At 31.6% G+C, this 18,589-nt stretch overlaps 4 protein-coding genes across 4 annotated transcripts; 3 read left to right on the forward strand and 1 right to left on the reverse strand.

The window, feature by feature from the left end:
• Window positions 1–442: 442 nt before the first annotated feature.
• On the forward strand, window positions 443–6,777 carry LOC115237282 (N-terminal kinase-like protein). The gene is made up of 13 exons (XM_029810223.1): window positions 443–928; window positions 1,733–1,936; window positions 2,097–2,243; window positions 2,334–2,462; window positions 2,556–2,767; window positions 2,911–3,001; window positions 3,192–3,674; window positions 3,915–4,136; window positions 4,427–4,679; window positions 4,958–5,128; window positions 5,277–5,557; window positions 6,099–6,207; window positions 6,289–6,777. The coding sequence occupies exons 2-13, from the start codon at window positions 1,823–1,825 to the stop codon at window positions 6,420–6,422; spliced, it is 2,346 nt and encodes a 781-aa protein (XP_029666083.1). The 5' UTR covers window positions 443–928; window positions 1,733–1,822; the 3' UTR covers window positions 6,423–6,777.
• LOC115237299 (probable glucosamine 6-phosphate N-acetyltransferase) lies at window positions 6,602–13,321 on the reverse strand. Its single transcript, XM_029810258.1, has 6 exons — window positions 13,183–13,321; window positions 8,192–8,565; window positions 7,798–7,918; window positions 7,604–7,666; window positions 7,396–7,523; window positions 6,602–7,314 (listed from the first exon to the last, which is right to left on the reverse strand). Exons 2-6 carry the CDS (start codon window positions 8,204–8,206, stop codon window positions 7,072–7,074), a joined length of 570 nt encoding a protein of 189 aa, XP_029666118.1. The 5' UTR covers window positions 8,207–8,565; window positions 13,183–13,321; the 3' UTR covers window positions 6,602–7,071.
• Window positions 8,575–12,659, forward strand: LOC115237273 (protein PF14_0175-like). The gene is made up of 5 exons (XM_029810219.1): window positions 8,575–8,759; window positions 8,867–11,095; window positions 11,297–11,968; window positions 12,084–12,321; window positions 12,386–12,659. Exons 2-5 carry the CDS (start codon window positions 8,871–8,873, stop codon window positions 12,647–12,649), a joined length of 3,399 nt encoding a protein of 1,132 aa, XP_029666079.1. The 5' UTR covers window positions 8,575–8,759; window positions 8,867–8,870; the 3' UTR covers window positions 12,650–12,659.
• Window positions 13,322–13,609: 288 nt separating the features above from the next.
• LOC115237290 (CSC1-like protein 2) lies at window positions 13,610–18,457 on the forward strand. The gene is made up of 12 exons (XM_029810231.1): window positions 13,610–13,852; window positions 14,358–14,493; window positions 14,631–14,848; window positions 14,951–15,230; window positions 15,337–15,440; window positions 15,533–15,725; window positions 15,869–15,983; window positions 16,060–16,256; window positions 16,501–16,827; window positions 16,969–17,244; window positions 17,336–17,569; window positions 17,927–18,457. Exons 1-12 carry the CDS (start codon window positions 13,833–13,835, stop codon window positions 18,125–18,127), a joined length of 2,301 nt encoding a protein of 766 aa, XP_029666091.1. The 5' UTR covers window positions 13,610–13,832; the 3' UTR covers window positions 18,128–18,457.
• The last annotated feature ends 132 nt before the right edge of the window (window positions 18,458–18,589 follow it).

An 18,589-nucleotide genomic window follows, 5' to 3' on the forward strand; every position in this document is an offset into this window, starting at 1 on the left:
CTGTGGATGATCAAACGGGACGCTCCTAACGAAACGCACCCTATATGCTATACGTAAAACCGACGACGAGATCGGAGAGGACGTTTCAGAACATAACCAGATGATTTTCTCTGTCATGTATATCAATAGATATATAATCTATGGTATACATTTTTATGTCTATCTATAGTATAATTTTCTATATACTATTGTGTATCATACTAATTTTTTTAATCTATTACTTATAAATTTTTTAAGCATCTGTTTATTTTTTTTATTTTCGAAGATCAGTTTTGGAACGCACATGATAAATAAGATTTAATTATTACGAGAGGATCGATATTTTGTCGTTTTAGTTTCTTAACATTTTAATATATATTTTTTCAATTTTCTCTCTTTTTCTATACATTTCCTTTCCTATAATTAGAATTTATAGTATATATCTATAGCTAGAGTATCTTATTCTGCGCACTGCGCCGATCGTATCTATAGCTAGAGTATCTTAAGGTGCCTTTACATGGCAGCATTAAGCGTCTGCGCAGAATTTAAAAGAGATAGATTCTAGGCTGAAATTAGATTCTGCGCAATTTTCTACGCAGACGCTCGACGCTTGACGCTGCCATGTAAAGGCACCTTTATTCTGCGCACTGCGCCGATCGTATTTTGCCCTCTCGTCTTGATACATATCACACATCTCGCCCACACTCACCACACAATACATATTTACATACACCATACACACATATATATCACACGAGCTTGTCATCATAAGATTCATGTTTCGCTAGTGTTGATTAATCCAAGTTTGTAATCGACAAGTCACCGATTAATTACAGCGTGTATATTAAAATGACGTATCATTGTATTCATACGCGTGTTATCGTGGTAACTCAAAGAGCCCGTAATTTGGGATTTTTTACGCGCCCGTGACATTTTTATATCTTTACAGGTGAGGAAATGTACGATTATTCTTCCACGATATATTGGCTTCTGTATCGGCAAATGTATTTCTCGTAATCGAAATTATTATTCGCGTCATCTAACGTAATGGATAATCGAATCAGAGATGTATGATGACAAACTTCTCTTATGGAAAGAAAAAGCATGCGCGAATTCTCTGGAAATTAAAGATAATCGCTTTCCTGCATGTCAGTATAGCAATAATTGGATGAAAAAAAAAGATAAAAAAACGTATATCATAATAATACAGACATTTTTATATATGCGGATAGATACACAACGCATCTTTTATATGTGCAAATAAAAATATGTATAATAATGAATAATGAATTGAATTAGATTTCTTTTAATGAAAAGGAAAGCATTTCTGGACAAATCGTGCGAAATACGTTTATGTACGTTTTTTCCCTCTCTATTAAATCATTCATTTATTTCATTCAAAGACTTGGATAACGTGTGTAGAGTATAACTCGACGCAACGTAACGAATGCTTCTAATAACTTGTAACTCGGTTATTTACATGTTCTTGATCTTTTAATACATAAGAGAGAGATATAAACTTTGTTTTTCATATAAGAGACTATTTAAAAATATAAACTTTTCGTTCAATTTGCAATGTGTGATTTAACCCCTATTTTTAATATGAATTGAATTAAATTAGATCGAAGCCATTTGTTGAACAATAAAAAATAAAGCGTCACGATATAAGAAAATTGTTAATTTTCCAACTGCATTTATTAACTGTATAATTATTCTTAAATCATTTGATGACAATAATTTTTGTATTTTACAGATCTAATGCACTGCTGTTTGGCGATAATGTTAATAATACATTACATTGGATGTGCTCTTTATATATAGATAAAAGTTTAATCTTAGCACAATGTGGTCCTTCTTTTCAAGAGACCCTGCTAAGGATTTTCCGTATGATATCGGAGAACCTATCCCAGGCTTGGAAAACAAGAGTATCTGGACACTGCACAGAGCTAAAAGAAAGGTAATTCAATTAGATATAATATAAATGATACTTCTCCTTCCTAAAAGCACTATATAATTTACAATAGTAAATTAATTTATATTTGGCACAAAATCTTTATAATTTTATGTATATGTCTATATTGAAAATATTATTTTTGTCAACATAAAATCTTGTATAGGGCACCACAACAGGTGAGGATGTTTCAGTTTTTGTCTTTGATGTTAAAAATGGAGGAGAGCAACAATTGGACATTGTTCGCTCAGCTGTAAAGAGGCTTAAGACACTTAGGCATCCAAGCATACTTGCGTATCTTGATAGTCTTGAGGTATAAGTTGTAACGATTTACAATAGTTTAGTATTATAATTCTCTGTAAACAGAGATGTAATCTATACTTTTGTGTATGTGTTACTTTAGACTGACAAAATGGTTTACTTAGCCACAGAATATGTGGAGCCATTGTATAATCGTTTGACACAGAAATGCAATTCCGAAAACGATTCCAAGAAGGAATTATACTTTTCCTGGGGTATATTTCAAATTACAGTATGTATAAATGAATATCGCATATTATATTGGAAATTTTTAAACAATATACACCGAAAATCTATAATACATATTACTTCAATTTGATGGCAGAGGGCACTTAACTTCTTAAATAATGATGGGAATTTACGGCATAATAATGTCAATCTATGGACAGTGTTTGTTAACGAAGAAAGCGGTGAATGGAAACTCGGCGGTGTTGAGTACATGACGGCTGTGGATACGTTATACAATTTCTTACCTCCAACTTTTCAAGTATATCAACCACCAGAGGCTAAAGAAAATACAAAACCATTAACTAAATGGTAAATGATCGTATTAATTTTATCAAAATTTTAAGTAACTATATCTATAAACACATGGTACAATATAGTATGATATGGACGTTTACAAATACACGCGTTTAGATTTTTAATGTTAGCATAAAACTGATAAATAAAAACAATAGCTCAGTTGATATGTGGGGACTCGGCTGTTTAATCTGGGAAACGTACAATGGCATTCTTAACACGAGCTCGCAGCTTAAAGTTACAGGCCAAGTAAGTTATTCACTCATCTTAAGTTATATTTTATTACTGAGATATAATATCTATCATGGATCAATTCTTTTTTTTTTTTTTTTTTTTTTTTTAGTTCTTGAAGCAAAACAATGTTAACTTTAAGACAAAAAAATCATGATATCCTTTAATACAAAATAACAGATAGAAACTTATATGTTTTTTTTTTAAGATTCCGAAGCAAGTAACGGCAGTATATAGAGAGTTAACGGGAGCTAATCCCGAAGGAAGACCGAATCCTGCGGATGTGATAGCGCGTTGTCGCAGTAACGGCGGCTTCTTTAAAAACGATCTCGTTGACGCTCTATTGTTCTTGGAAGAGATTCAGATGAAGGAGAGGGGAGAGAAGATCCGATTTTTCTCGCAATTGGCCACGCAGTTGGATTCATTTCCCGATGGCGTTGGCAGATACAAAATCCTACCGCAATTACTTGCGGCCTTCGAATTCGGAGATGCCGGAAGTGCAGTGCTACCGCCATTGTTGCAATTGGGCTCTCAATTACCCGACGCTGAGTATCAGCGTCGAGTAGTGCCGTGCGTCGTCAAGTTGTTCGCGTCAAATGACAGAGCGACGAGATTACGATTACTGCAACAATTGGATCGATTCATTGATCATCTGCAATCGGCAACCGTTAACGAAGCTATTTTTCCTCATGTAAGAAAGATTCATTGGATATTAATAAAACTATCAATTTTTTATATATATCCTATAATGCTTCTGTATTCTTTAAAATCCATAATGATATTGATAAATCTAAGTCAAGTATTTTCTTATATAATCTCATCTATAATTTTATAAAAAATAGCAGTCAAATATAATAATAATTTTATTATTACATATATAACAATTATATTATTATATCATATACTTCAATTTTATATATATTTTTTGCAGGTCGCAAACGGCTTTCTCGATACGAATCCGGCGATCAAAGAAGAAACGATAAGATCGGTCGTACATTTAGCGCCAAAGTTAGATTATAATAATCTTAATGTCGAAACTTTAAAACACTTTGTAAGACTTCAGTCAAAGGATGAACATGGCAGTATTCGTACGAATACAACAGTTTGCCTTGGAAAAATTGCTCAACATCTTCACCCTCAGATAAGGCAGAAGGTATAATATCGATTTTAACCTTCCATAGCTGCTTAAATTCACAAAATATTTTTTTATTTTTTTCGACGGATTTATCTCTTTTACACATCTTTTTTAAATTACTCAGAATAGATTTCTTATATATATTTTTAATGTAATAACATTATCTCTCAATCTCCACAATATTAATAAATATATAATTATAATATGATTTATATATAATGAATAAAATAATATAATTTAATAAAAACATACAATCACTTGAAATAATATAATTATTGTTAAGCCAATTTATAAATGTAATTTTTTAGGTATTGCTTGGTGTATTTATTCGGGGAACTCGCGATTCCTTTCCGCCAGCCAGAATTGCAAGTATACTGGCTCTGGCTGCAACGCAGCAATACTTCCTGCTTCAGGAAGTTGCAAATCGTATTCTACCGGCTTTGTGCCCACTTACCACAGATGTGGACAAAGGTGTACGAGATAATGCATTTCGAACCATTCGAGGTTTTTTATCGAAGCTCGAAACTGTCTCTGAAGATCCCGGGCTTCGCGAATCGATGGGTAAGCATATATGTGTATTTTAATTCTTTAATCTTTAAGCATATCGGCGCGTATTTTCGTAAAATTATATATTAATATCGACAAGGAAAATATTCGGTATCTTGTGAAAACTTTTACATTATAATATTGTTTACATTTTATAAAAGTTTTATATATAGTAAATACCAATCGCGCCGTAGTGAGATAGATTTCTAGCCGCTTGATAATCATTATTTTCAAATCCTTTAAAAGAAAATAAAAGTACCGAAACTAATATTGTTATTGAAATATGTTTGTAGAGGCGGATGTGAATACCGCGACACCCAGCCTCAGCAACGCCGCGGCAACGTGGGCTGGATGGGCTGTTACTGCGGTCACAGCGAAATTCTATCGCAGTCAATCCGATACGCCAAAATCCTCGAATGCTCATAATACATCTAGGATCTTGTTAAATAAACCTGCTTCCTTAGGTTCGTATCGATCTTCTTTACTAGCGTCGTCGTATTCGCACGCGTATTCCTATAATTTCTACCCTAAATTTTCATTGAGAAATAGGGATGTACTTTCTTCCATGTATACATATCTCTTTATTACATCTCTTTTATTTAATTATCTTAGAACAAGCTAGCAGCTCTCAAAGCAGCGCTAGCACAACTGCCACAACGAGCAGCGCGACAAGCATGACCTCCCTCGATCCTGATCACGAGCATGATACGCAAAACACTCAAAATACGAATTCCGATTGCGATTGGGATTGCTGGGATGCTGATAATTGGGGAGACATGGAGCAGCAGCCCGCCACTACGCCATCGGTACCATTAAATCCAGCTAATAATAAATCACCGTCCGGTCATTCCCCTAAGACTAATGAACAGTGGACCAGCCTTGAAGAGGAACCGGTTTGTGTTTTGACATTTTATGACATTTTTCTGTATTGAATCAAGATTCTGCTTAAATATCTTCTTCATCTGATACGACTGAATTCACATTCAATCTGATATGTTAATGCGAACGGTAACGCGCATTATAATTCTTCGCTTTTAAATAGTATATTTTTAAACTATCTAAAGCCTTTTCCTGTTTAACAAAAATATCTTAAAGTATCAATTTAAATTATAAGTGGTTGAAGGAAATAAGACGAACGCTAACTAAGTCTTAAAGCTGAAAATATGTAATTTTTTAATATAAAGATGATTTTTCAATATTTAAATAATTATACATCTAATATTAAAAGAAATATTGCATAAAAATAACATCTAATCAAATTTTTATTAAAAAAAAATTAATTTTTTTAAATTAATGTAAAGGAATATTTATGCAAATTTCAGGACTTTCTATGCACATATAAATAGATATAGATTAGGCACAAAAAAATAACTGTGACCTTTTAGATGGCTATATATCTTGAGTATTAGTAATGCATAAATTTATATATTATAGGAAGAGGAAACAATCCAAGGTGTTCAAGAAAAAAATGATTCTTCCGAAGTAGGATGGGATGATTCAGAGTTTCAGCCTCTCGAAGATGTTCAGCCCTTAGAGCAACCAAGTATATTTGACTCGATTCTCAAGTAATACATTCAAATCTTTTCATCTATTTATCTAAAAAAAATATTTTTCGAATGCATAGGCGTTCCTAGCGGAAATAATAAATTTGAAGAAGCAAAAAGGAAAAGAGAAGAGCGTAAATTGGCCAGACAAAGACAAATGGAGGCGAAACGAGCGGTAAAATTACGAGCAAATCCAACTGCGAAAAAGATTTAAGTAATTACACGCCGTATATATATTAATTCTATTGTACATTAAGCAAATTAAATATTACAAATAATACAATGAAAGTATTTTCTGTATTTATAACTTGTCTAATGTAAGAAAGTTTATCCAAAAAATATTTTCTACAACATTATTTATTAACATTATATGCATGAAAAAATATATATATATTAAGTAAAAATTAATTATTTTATTTAACAGTTACTTTCACTTTTTACATAACCTATGCAATATAATGCTATAATATGTCACAATATATTTTATATGTATATATGTATATAGGACACATCTTTTTTTAAAAGACACTTCAGTGTTAATATCTTAATTTAAAATATAAAAGATACAGCATAAAACTTGATATATTTTAATTTACGTAAACGTTAGTATAATAAATTTTCTCTTGTAAAAAAAGCATGATTCTTTTCTTAATTCTTTGTAAACGAATGAGATTTTCTTTTTAGAAGAAATTGATTGCAGTATTTTAATTTCGCTAAATGTATCTCGCTTCCAAATTTGAAATCTTATCAAAGATATAATGCTATTTTTTACATTTTCTGTTCATATATATATTACACCACATGTATTTGATTGGTTAATTGGCATTATCGTCAGATAAGACCACAATAAAACAATTCAGTTACTATAAATGCGATTGTTCACTGGCGTTTTCACTATGGAAACGCATATTAAGATAATTCGCATTGTTAGTTTCTCGTATAAAACCTAAATTCTCATAGAATGGCACTAGACGATCTGTGCAATCCAAAGATAATTTATAACAGTGAAAATAGCGTGCTAATTGCATTATTATTTTCACCACTAGTTTCCCCAACGATTTACCTCTGTAATTATTATTGACCACTACATCTTCCAGACGTCCTCGCTGTAAAGAGATACATCCATATAACATTATATATATCTTTGCTTCAGAAGGAATTGGAAATTATAAAAGATAATTACATACCAAGCTACAATTATGAATGAACTTCTGTTCTATAACTAATGTTGCACATGCAATCACTTTTCCAGAATTTGTGTCCTCAATAACTACAACATAGTAACCACCAGCAGTCTTCATGCTGTAGAATCTATCTAAATAATGTGAAAATGAAAAGATATAGCCACATTATTTTTATTATTTGTTAAAACTTAGTTCCCGATTATAAACTTACTTAAGAATTGTTCCTTGCTGACATTTCCAACATCAGTCAATTGAGATAAAAGAACTAAAAAACCTGCCAAATTTTATAATCAAATTTAAAATCACTTTTAAAAGGAGAGAAAAAAAATTGAATATTACATTATATATTAGATATCATCTATTATGTGAAAAAATATATTACAAGAAAAAATTTATTAAATTTACCTTTTTCATAATCTGTGCTTCTTAATGGTCTTATGAACAATCCAACGACATGCGATATCGACAATCTATCTAGTATAGCGGGATTGAAGAGATTAATTTCGTCCTCTTCGATAGTTTTTCCCTGAAACAATAGAAATAATACAATGTCTTTAATAATATTGTACAATCTTATATGCGATTGAAGCGAATAAATAATACGATTTCTTGTTTTAATACCAGCTTCTTATATATGTGCGTAAGCGATTTAATAACAGCGCTTTAATTCTCTTTCTTATGTAAATATATATGTTTTTAATTATCGAAAAGCGATAAAACTACTGATTCTAAATTATGTATAAGACCTCATCCTGGTAAAATTAAAGTGCGAGAAAACATTAACGTATGGACGCTGTACCTGCGTTTCGTTCATGCTTGTTTCACGTTCTTTCGCGGCCCACGTTCAATTGTCAATCTGTATCAAGCTTTGATCTCATCTGATCGCTGGCTCGCAGGCTCGCATCTGTCACATCACACATTGACCTGACACAACCTGTTTGCACATGTATGTACGCGTTGCAAACGTTCGCAGCACACTCAGCGAAATTAATGCGTACTAACTTTCTAGGTATGTTCGCAAATCTTACTCGTAGGGTAGAGTAGCATTTATTTGACCAATCAGAACAAAGAATCTTCATTTCATTTGTCCTGATTGGTCAATTAAACACCACGTTATCTTAGGGGTAGGATCTCCGAATACACCCTGTCATGACCATATCTTCGTTGACATGGCTAGAATATGAAAACAAAGAGGAATTATGTATTGAAGATTAATATTTTGGATAACAATGTATGAAAGTAACGATATGCAGTAGTGTTTATGTCGTTTGTAAGATAAAACTCGACGAGGATATCGTGTAAAGATGTTTTTTTGAACGATCGAATAACATGATTTGAATTTTGAAGAGCTATCGTTTTTAGCACAAGTATGTAATAATTTTATATATAATAATATTATATATAATAAATTCATCTGTGTCATCACAGAGAGAGTGTAAACATAATAAAGTATTGTATAATTTTTTACATACAGATCAATGATGAGTATAAATAAAAGAAAGATATTCACATCAGATACATCCGATGAAGATGACAGTTTCAAACATCGACGTAGTTCTCTGAGAGTTAATCTAAGTTACTGTGAAAATTTAACAGATTCTGGCAACGGATCTCTGTGGAGAACAGAGATTGAGACTGATGGAAAAGGAACAGATACAGTGCGAGCTAATAAAAGACTGTCGAGACGCAAAAGATATGATAAATATGAAAACAAGAATCATCAATTTGATTCTGACAATGAAGAAGGTTTGCAAGTTAAAAGCGATACGAGTAAGCTTGCTGTAAGCAAGAACACTAACGTATCTCTTTGTGTCAAAAAAAGAATACAATTAAAAGAACTCCGAGTGAATCTGGAGAATATAAACATTAAGGAAAAGACTCTCGAAGCAAATTGCAAACGTTTAAAAGATGCAATTTTAAACAAGACTAAAGAGATATTCGATAGAGAGAATGATCTTTCCAGAAAAACTGCGATGATATTAAAGAATGAAGAAAATTGCTTTGCAGATGATATACATGATGCAAATATTAGAAATAAATCAATTATACTAGATGCAATGAGCAATCATCAATTAAGAAATAAGGCAATCATGGAACATGAAAGATGTATTAACAGTGTGAGTAATCAGCAAAGAGGCAATCGATATTCCAATATTGTCACTACACCAACAAATAGCAAAAAACTAGAAAGTTGTTCCAAGGGAGATATAGATAAATCTAGGTTGTCTCAGAGACGGTTATTTGCTGAGGAGGGCAAACAAATAGAAGGACAAGCAAAGTGTAGAATCATAGAGGATATCGTTTTGAAGGAAAAATTTCCATTATTCCCCCTCAGACAGACAGATCAAACTGGCAGTCCCATATTAAGTGGCAGTAACAGAAGACTTAGTTTGCTAAAAAAATCTAAATTATATTCACAAAGTCAATCTGAAAACCATAATACCACATATTCAACTATACACTCTCAATGTGTTGATATAGGAGCACCCATTGTTTGCTCCACTTTTAACGAAGATATTGTGACAGGTGAAAACGAAAATAACAATTCTTACAACGAAGCAAATAATGATATGGATACATCTCGTGCTACGCACACAACAAATAATATAATATCTATGGAAATGACAGAAGTTCATGGCGGTATTCAAATGAGTGAGGAACATCTATCTCTGCAAAGTACAAATCTAAATACAATTAATAGTATCAAAAATAGCAAGAAAAAGGAATCCAAACGAAAAAGTTTAGAACAGGACAAATATATTATTCAGATGCAAAGAACAGAAAATATTAATAGTCCTGTAGACAAATCTACGACACAAAATAACATTGCGCATTTTGATTTGTCCAACACAAATGTTACAAATGACCAGAATACAGTTATACCTATGCAAACATCCAGTATTGAACAAGCGGTAGTAGTCATAAAAACACGACCGCACATAGATGAGCGCGGTAATAAAACTAAAAATCACGAGAAACGACATACACTATCTTTGTCCGACAGCAATAATACAATTCGATCATCTTTAAATGTAAACACATCATTGGATGCAGTAACTGAAGCTGACAAGGAGGAAAATGTTCAGAAAACAAGCGATTACAGGTTCAATAATAGCAATCAAGATTTGAAAGCAGCAAAAACTAATAATGAAGAATCAATAGCTTTGGATAATCAATATGAAAGTTCAAATATCACTGAAGCTTCAATGAAAATGAATACATCGGTAAATTCGATGCGCGAAACATGGCAAAGAAGAAGTAATCATCTTCAATCATTAATCTCAGATAAGAATGATGAAGACACAACAGAAAAACATCCAAATATGGACAATCAATATTCATTAGCAGCAGAAAATGAAGACGCAAACGATGTAGAATCCTTAGAAAACATCAGTTTAATTCAGAGATTAAGAAATATCTTCACACAAAATTCAGTTCCTTATAACAATAAATTGAGGATTTCTGAAATGAAAGAGAAAGTAAGAATGGATAATAGATCTAATGATGCCAAAATTCAGCGCAGTGAGCATACGAGTGGAGACAGTTATGTCGAAGGAACTCCATATCCAATAAGCCGTTCAGTTTTATTCAAAACACAATTGAGACATAAAACACAAAATTTAGATAACAGCATAACATCTTGTAGCAACAATTTAAATTCAATGGGCAAGGAAAATATTGATAAAACTAAGTCAGATGCTTTGTAAGTATACAAATGTACAATAACATTTTCATGTAAATCATAAATTATATTATATACTTTGAATCACATAGTATTTGTTATTTTATGAATCATATCATATGGCTATATAGATGAGATTCATATAGTATGTATTAATCAGAAAGAGAGAGGAAAGAGAGGGAGAGAGACTTCTTTCTAATACAATCTTTTTTATGTTATTAGGTATTCAGAGACAGTTGAAATTAATACAGTTATTTTGGAAGATACATCTAGCGGGAATCCTTCTGATATTCAAGATCAATTGAGAGTCATAAAAGATACAATTGATGAAACAAGACTTGAAACAAGAGTTGAAACAAATGAAAAAAATAAAGTTACCACCGATAACATGGAATGTATTTCAGTGAGAAAAGGTAGAAGAAGATTATTACCACTTCATGAAAATTCTGAATTATGTTCAATTAGTCCAATAGAGGAAGATAAATGCATAGTTGAGAAATCAATAAAACCTACTAAAAAAAACAAAAAACTGAGAAAAAAACGTCCAAAGGAAAAATCAATAGGTCTCAAGAATGACACAAGCTCTATTAAATCTAATATCGCACGCGAACAAACATGGTCAGATAATGATTACGATATACCTAAAAACAAGAAGAAAAAGGATAAAAAAATACAAAAACCAAGGAAGATTGTTAGCAAGAAAATCGTCATCAAGAAATTTGCCGATGAAAACGTGTTGAATATATTAAAAGGAAATAAACAAGATAAAAAAGATGAATCAATAGAAAATAGAGATTCCTTTGATGATTTTGCAAAGCATCGCACAATATCTACTCAATGGAATAAATTTAAGTCTCAACAGATTACTATTGCAACAACTGGTCTATCAAAAGGGTATATAATAATAAGAAATTCTTTTAAAAAACACTTCTTTCTTTTTTATATTAGAAGAATTTTTAATATTTTTTACAAATTTGTAATGAAATTGCAATATGTTTTATATATGTAGGGACAAAAGTTTAGTAAAGAGCATTGTCAAATCTCTTGGCATGGCAAAAATAGAATTGAATGTATCGAGACGAACGACTCACGTTGTGAGTACAGGTGTGCGTACAGTGAATTTACTTCGAGGGATAATAAGAGGTTGTTGGCTGGTTACCTTAGAATGGGTTTTGAAATCTTTGGAGAATAATGCTTGGTTAGATCCGGAAGAATTTGAGATGAAACATTTCTCTAAAGCTGTGCAGGTAAGATAATGTGCAAAATGTATGATATAATATGCATAACGTGTAATATGTGTGCATTTTTCAGGAAAATCGGAAAGATAGACAATTATTTGGACCTTCATATATACCAGAATTGTTTGCAACATGTGGATTAATATATGTTGGGCATAATACCACAGTACCATGTCATACACTTAAAGAACTTATAAAGACAGCAAGTGGACATATCACTGAGAATATCAAACTTGCTAAAATTATTATTGGTACGAATGGTTTGAAGGAGACCTGGGTTATAGATTGTATCACGACAGGTGAACTACAATTAACTAACCTTTATGAAAGAAAATAAAGTGGACAAGCAAAAGTACAAGTAGAACTTTTTCTTGATATTATGTAACTTTATAAATCTTATATGATTTATTATATTACAAAAGATATTTGTATATTAAATAATTATTTTTTTGTACAATAATTTACGGATCATACAAAGTATTAATTAATAATATTATATAATAAATATTGGATGTGTACAAATATATAAGAAATCATTTTTTTTTTGTTTATTTTTACAATTGTTTAATTATTTAGAATCTCTGCTTTATCTTGTGTTTACATCTTGTCTTAACACATCTTTTCACAATAATTGTAATAAATTTGATAAAAAATATTTAAGAATATTGTACATTTCATTTTTATCGAGCTATAAAGAATACTCCTTTTTCTATTTTTTCTGTTTTATTTTGTTCTTATCTCCTATTACATGCAAGATGCGGAAAAAGCGCTTGCACACGTTTATTTATTTATAAATAAATTAATCTTATTAATCTTATTTATATTTTAATTTTTTTCTTTATTTTGAAAATTATATAAAGTAACAAATACCTTTCCTAGTTGAGTCAACTAAAGCTTAGATATCTATGTTTTCTCCAGTGTGACGTGTGACCATATGTGACAGTGTGTGTATTGTGTATGTCGTCGAAATGACGTTTCGCGTGTTGTATATATTTCTTTATTTTGAATTTTAAGAATGCTTTAAATGTTTAAACTCTCGAGAAAATGTGTCAACACATATACAACTAGACTTTTGACTTTCAACAATATTTGATCATATTGTTTTCTCCCGTTTTCATCTTTACAATAAACCGCACACATACATACACTCACATAAGCCCAAGCATTTCTATTTCACCTCTGATTCCACTCTTCTCAAAGATGCGTTCAGAAATGCTATCCGCGGGATAAAGCAACGTTTAATCGACCAATCAGGACAAAGAAATCTTTGCTTTTTTTTTTTTTTTTTGGTTGGTCAATTAAATGTACTCTACCTTACGAGTAAGATTTTTGAACGCACACCAGATTTAGGGTTAGGTTAGGTTAGGTTAGGTTACTTTCGCGGGGAGAATGAGCACTTGTGTCTACTGACAGCACCTAGTATGACCCAACATACGATGTGTCAAATTGACATACGTTCGCTAACATGCTTCTTCGTATTTGTTTAACGACATACTGATTCTCGCACGTCTCGATTGACCATGGATTACTACCCAGAAAAGTAAGTAGCAGAATTAGTAACGTCATAATCGCGCGCGTTTTCTTTTTGCATCATTTAATTACGCAACATTTCCAGAGATTACCTGTTCTCTTATCGCGTTCGTTATCTTTCACTTTGTATCGCAATCGACGCGATCTCGTTTTGTTATGTACATTTCAACAATTTCTTGTCTCGTTCGAGTAAATAATTTTGGGATACGTAAAAGTAATGCGACAATAGATTTTGTCATACTTTTTTTCAAAATGTCAGCATAACATACTTCCATCTGTATAATATATTTGTTTATCGAAGCATACAATCTGTGCGCACATATGTGTAAATGATGTACATATACACGTGCTTTGTTTGAGACTAATAGTATTCGAACAATCTCTTTTAGCACATGTAAATAAGATTATAAAGTAATTGTGTCGTATTCCAGTGGAATTCAATATATTTCCAATCATATTACATTACATTACTCTTTGTTAGAAATATCGCAATATATGTATATCGTTTGATATAGTTATAACAACATATCTGGACATGATACTCCGTCCCGAGATACATGCATTCCGTTTCCTCGAAACAATAGAACAATAATCACAGATGTGTACGCAGGAATACCTGAGAACTTGTTGTTGAATATAATAGGATTTGTCGTAAGATTTTGCTTGATTACTTGAAATATATATTGTCAAATGATAATTAGTTAATGACTTGCATGAATAAAAGATACTAATATGTATTTTAATATATGACATATACTGATATTTAACATAATATCTTGTTATTTAAGCTTTTAGTTACTTTATTTGGCTTATTACGTAAAAAGGCTTGGAATTATGGACGCCTTGCATTATTACATAAGTCTGATAACAGATGGATGGAGCTGTTCTATGGTGTTAATGAAAATAGAGACACTGATCCTTTGTGTATAGAAGCATCTATCAATTCTCAACTCTCTCAATTGGATAGAGGATTTTTCTCATGGATCGTTACTGCTTTTAAGATTACGTTAGTACTCTCAACATATATAAAATGTTTTTATTTATGTAGCGGTTATGTTTCAGAATATATCTCTATAACATAATTTATAATATTCTTTTACATTTGCAGCGACAATGAATTATTACAACGTGCAGGCCCTGATGGGTTATTGTATATTTTGTTTGAGCGTTGCTTAATCATATTAATCATTATGATGCTTATTGTATCGTTGTGTATAGCTTTGCCCATAAACTTTCATGGAACTATGCAACCAGGAAACAGTACAACATTTAGTCATACAACATTATCAAATCTAGATCCCTCGTCTAATTGGATTTGGGTCCACACGATATTGCTCTTATCTTATTTACCAGTTGGTGGATTTGTTATGAGACGTTGTTTGAAGCAGGTATTACAGTAATTATTATTTCAAACTCATTTATTACCTGTTATATAAAATGTTTTGTTCTTTATAATAAACATGACACACTATGACATTTGTATTTTATCATATGGTACGAGATACCAGACCTACTGGAGAATTTGCAGCAAGAACATTATTGATTACAGATATACCAAAACATCAATGCACTGTTGAAAATCTTACAGAATATTTCAAGTATGTGTGTATATATATATATATATATTTGCATACAAATAACTTTGATGTAAATGTCACGCGGACATTCTTTAAATTGACAATCCTTCCAGAGAAGCATTTCCCACTTTAACAGTGGAGGACATTACATTAGCTCACGATATACAGCGTCTTTCAAAATTGGATGCAGAAAGAGATTGCGTGGAACAGGCGCGCTTATATTGCGAGAGTTATGCTAAGAAGAGAGAACCTTTGAAAATGTATCCTTATCCATGTGGTCAAGTTCTTGGAACTTGCTGCAAAAAGGTAAGTGTATCAATAAAATTATAAATATATAAAATATAAAGTCAATTATTTTATTGTATATTCGTAAATACACACACAGACACATATCGCGCATATTATTATTTTTAACACTATTGAAAGTTTGAATTATATTGTATTTGCAGCAAGTGGATGCTCAAGAATTTTACACTAATGAAGAAATACGATTAACAGCATTGGTCGAAGAAGAGAAGAAGGTAGCACTTAGTAAACCTCTTGGAGTAGCTTTTATAACTTTAGGTATTTCATTTAATAACGTGTTTTTTATTTTATAATTAAATTAAGAAAATTATAATACGATAAATATAATCAACAGGAACACCCGGTGCAACTAAAACTATGCGCAAACAGTTGAGGTCCTCGCCGAATATAAAATGGATCGTAGATTATGCTCCGATGCCATCAGATATATTTTGGGAAAATCTAAGTATCCCCAGGCCGTGCTGGTATCTAAATGCTGTATTAATAAATTTCGCTTTGGGGTTAATATTGTTTTTCCTTACTACACCAGCTGTAAGTCAATTTTTTTCAGCAAGAGCACATTTTATAATAAAAATTATACAAATTAAAAAGAAAGACATACATAATAAAGAAACTGAAAGATATATAAAATATTTTGATACTAATAAACAACATAATGTTTTAATCTTTAATTAATTCTCTCTTAGCTTTATTTCAACATTGATAAAAATTTTTAGAAAGAAAATATATGATATATATATATATATATATATATATGTTGCTTTTTCAATTTTAGGTCATAGTAACAAGTCTCAATAAATTACCGATTACCGGAGAGATTATGAATTTGAGCACAGTGGTTTCATCCTTTCTGCCTACTGTACTCTTAATCAGTGTAGCTGCCTTAATGCCTGCATTAGTTGCGAGGTGCGAATCACTCGTAAGACATTGGACTAGGAGCAGTTTAAATCGTACCATTATGAGAAAAACATTGTTACTCTTGCTACTGATGGTGCTTATATTACCTAGTCTAGGATTAACCAGCGCGGAAGCGTTCCTAGAATGGACTTTAAAGGAGCGAAATAACACGGCAAAATGGGAATGTGTATTTTTGCCAGATCAGGTGAGAGATAAAAGTGTGTGTGTGTGTGTGTGTCCACATTCTTATAAATGAAAAATATAAATATTTTAATAAGTAGAATTTTTTGTTTCTCTAAAATATTTAATTTCACACAAATCTGTATTAAGAATATAAAATTTGTAGGGAGCACTTTTTGTAAATTATGTTATAACCGCCGCCTTGATCGGGAGTGGATTAGAATTGGTTAGATTTCCGGAACTCGCGCTATATACCTTCAGACTCTGTACAGCTCGCAGTCGAGCGGAAAGGATACATGTTAGAAAAGCAGTTCTATGGGAGTTTCCACTGGGAGCTCATTACGCATGGTTACTCTTGGTCTTTACTATGACAACTGTCTATAGCCTGGCGTGTCCGTTAATCACTCCCTTTGGTCTACTCTATCTTGTAGTTAAACACTTGGTATGTTTGACTTGGCACCTTGCAACCTGATCATTCTTTGATGTTTTAGATATATATATTTTTTTAAATAAAAATATCTTTTGATGGATAGGTGGACAGGCATAATTTATGCTTTGCTTATGGACCAAGCATTGGTGGTGGCCAACTGGCTGGAGCGGCAGTTGGTGCTGCAGGAGCTGCGCCAGTTTTAGCGCAAGCTGCTCTTTTGGCCTTAGGTCTGGTGCGAAGAGGTCTGTCCCCATTAGCCGCAGTGCAACTCAGCGGTCTCTGTGCGACCATTTTGGGCCTGGTAACTGGTGCTGCGTTGCCGTTATCGAAACCTAAGGTATTATAGATAGATATTAAGATATACCTAAAATATTAAAAGTATTAAATTATTAATATTATGTAGCTCGAAATAGTTTTATGGGAGGACTCTGTTGAACATTTCGTCATACGAATTGTTGAGCAATCAATGTAAAAAAAAAAAAAAAAACTTTTTCTAGATTTATATATAAATCTTGAAGTTCAAATTTTACATAATATACTTTACAATCTATACATATGAAAATGATTTAAAAAACTATAAACTAGGTAGAAAACAAAAACAACAAAAAAAAAAAATTGAAAATTTTAGTGAATCCCCCTTTTTTAGGAGCATATTAATTATTTAAAATATTTAAACGTTGATCAATTCTATTAGACACAAGTACCGAAAAGGGATCTTTCGACGGGTCAAAATTTCGTCGCACCAGTATTACGAAAGAATATGACATCTTTGGAAGAAACTATATCGACTGCTTCGAATTCAGAAGCGAATTTACCAAGTCCGAGAAGTACCACTTCCTCTATACAAGAAAGTCCAAAGCTATACCAAAACTATGGTGGTGAGCAAAGGGTTTAATATCTGTATTTGTATTACATTTGACACACACGCGCGCACACACACACACACAAACACACGTACATACACATAGATATACAGAACGCTCCGTAATTTAAGAAGCTATACATATATTCTAATTATTAATACATTAATAAACTAACTGTGCAAGTTAGAGAAAAACTATAGCACAAATAATGTACAATCTAACATTTCTTATATAGAACTGTCACATTAACAGAAATTAGTATTATTTATTATAATTATACTTTATTTTGAAAAATTAATTATGATTAATTTAGAAAAATTACAAAATACTACCTTAGGATTACTCTCTTTATCTACTCTTTTATTTATTAACAGTTTGTCATAAAAAAAGTATGAAAATGATTATATATTTAATACTCTATATTTGTGTATAAAAAAAAAATAAAGCCTTATTGAGAGTATACTCCATGTAATCACTACTTAAAGAATTTCAGC

Source organism: Formica exsecta, unplaced genomic scaffold (assembly GCF_003651465.1).
Source record: "Formica exsecta isolate Colony F162 unplaced genomic scaffold, ASM365146v1 scaffold1136, whole genome shotgun sequence".
NCBI lineage: Eukaryota > Metazoa > Arthropoda > Insecta > Hymenoptera > Formicidae > Formica > Formica exsecta.

What these genes read in the sequence shown, in the direction of transcription:
- LOC115237282 (XM_029810223.1), top strand. Translation starts at nt 1,823, where the DNA reads ATGTGGTCCTTCTTTTCAAGAGACCCTGCTAAGGATTTTCCGTATGAT. An exon ending in ACAAAACCATTAACTAAATG is followed by an intron (nt 2,768 to 2,910) that starts GTAAATGATCGT and finishes TAAAAACAATAG; the next exon opens with CTCAGTTGATATGTGGGGAC. An exon ending in ACCCTCAGATAAGGCAGAAG is followed by an intron (nt 4,137 to 4,426) that starts GTATAATATCGA and finishes GTAATTTTTTAG; the next exon opens with GTATTGCTTGGTGTATTTAT.
- LOC115237290 (XM_029810231.1), top strand. Translation starts at nt 13,833, where the DNA reads ATGGATTACTACCCAGAAAA. An exon ending in AATCTTACAGAATATTTCAA is followed by an intron (nt 15,441 to 15,532) that starts GTATGTGTGTAT and finishes CAATCCTTCCAG; the next exon opens with AGAAGCATTTCCCACTTTAA. An exon ending in GTGTATTTTTGCCAGATCAG is followed by an intron (nt 16,828 to 16,968) that starts GTGAGAGATAAA and finishes TAAAATTTGTAG; the next exon opens with GGAGCACTTTTTGTAAATTA.
- LOC115237273 (XM_029810219.1), top strand. Translation starts at nt 8,871, where the DNA reads ATGATGAGTATAAATAAAAGAAAGATATTCACATCAGATACATCCGAT. An exon ending in ACAACTGGTCTATCAAAAGG is followed by an intron (nt 11,969 to 12,083) that starts GTATATAATAAT and finishes TTATATATGTAG; the next exon opens with GGACAAAAGTTTAGTAAAGA. An exon ending in ATTTCTCTAAAGCTGTGCAG is followed by an intron (nt 12,322 to 12,385) that starts GTAAGATAATGT and finishes TGCATTTTTCAG; the next exon opens with GAAAATCGGAAAGATAGACA.
- LOC115237299 (XM_029810258.1), bottom strand. An exon ending in CAGCAAGGAACAATTCTTAA is followed by an intron (nt 7,524 to 7,603) that starts GTAAGTTTATAA and finishes CACATTATTTAG; the next exon opens with ATAGATTCTACAGCATGAAG. An exon ending in TCATTCATAATTGTAGCTTG is followed by an intron (nt 7,315 to 7,395) that starts GTATGTAATTAT and finishes ATCTCTTTACAG; the next exon opens with CGAGGACGTCTGGAAGATGT.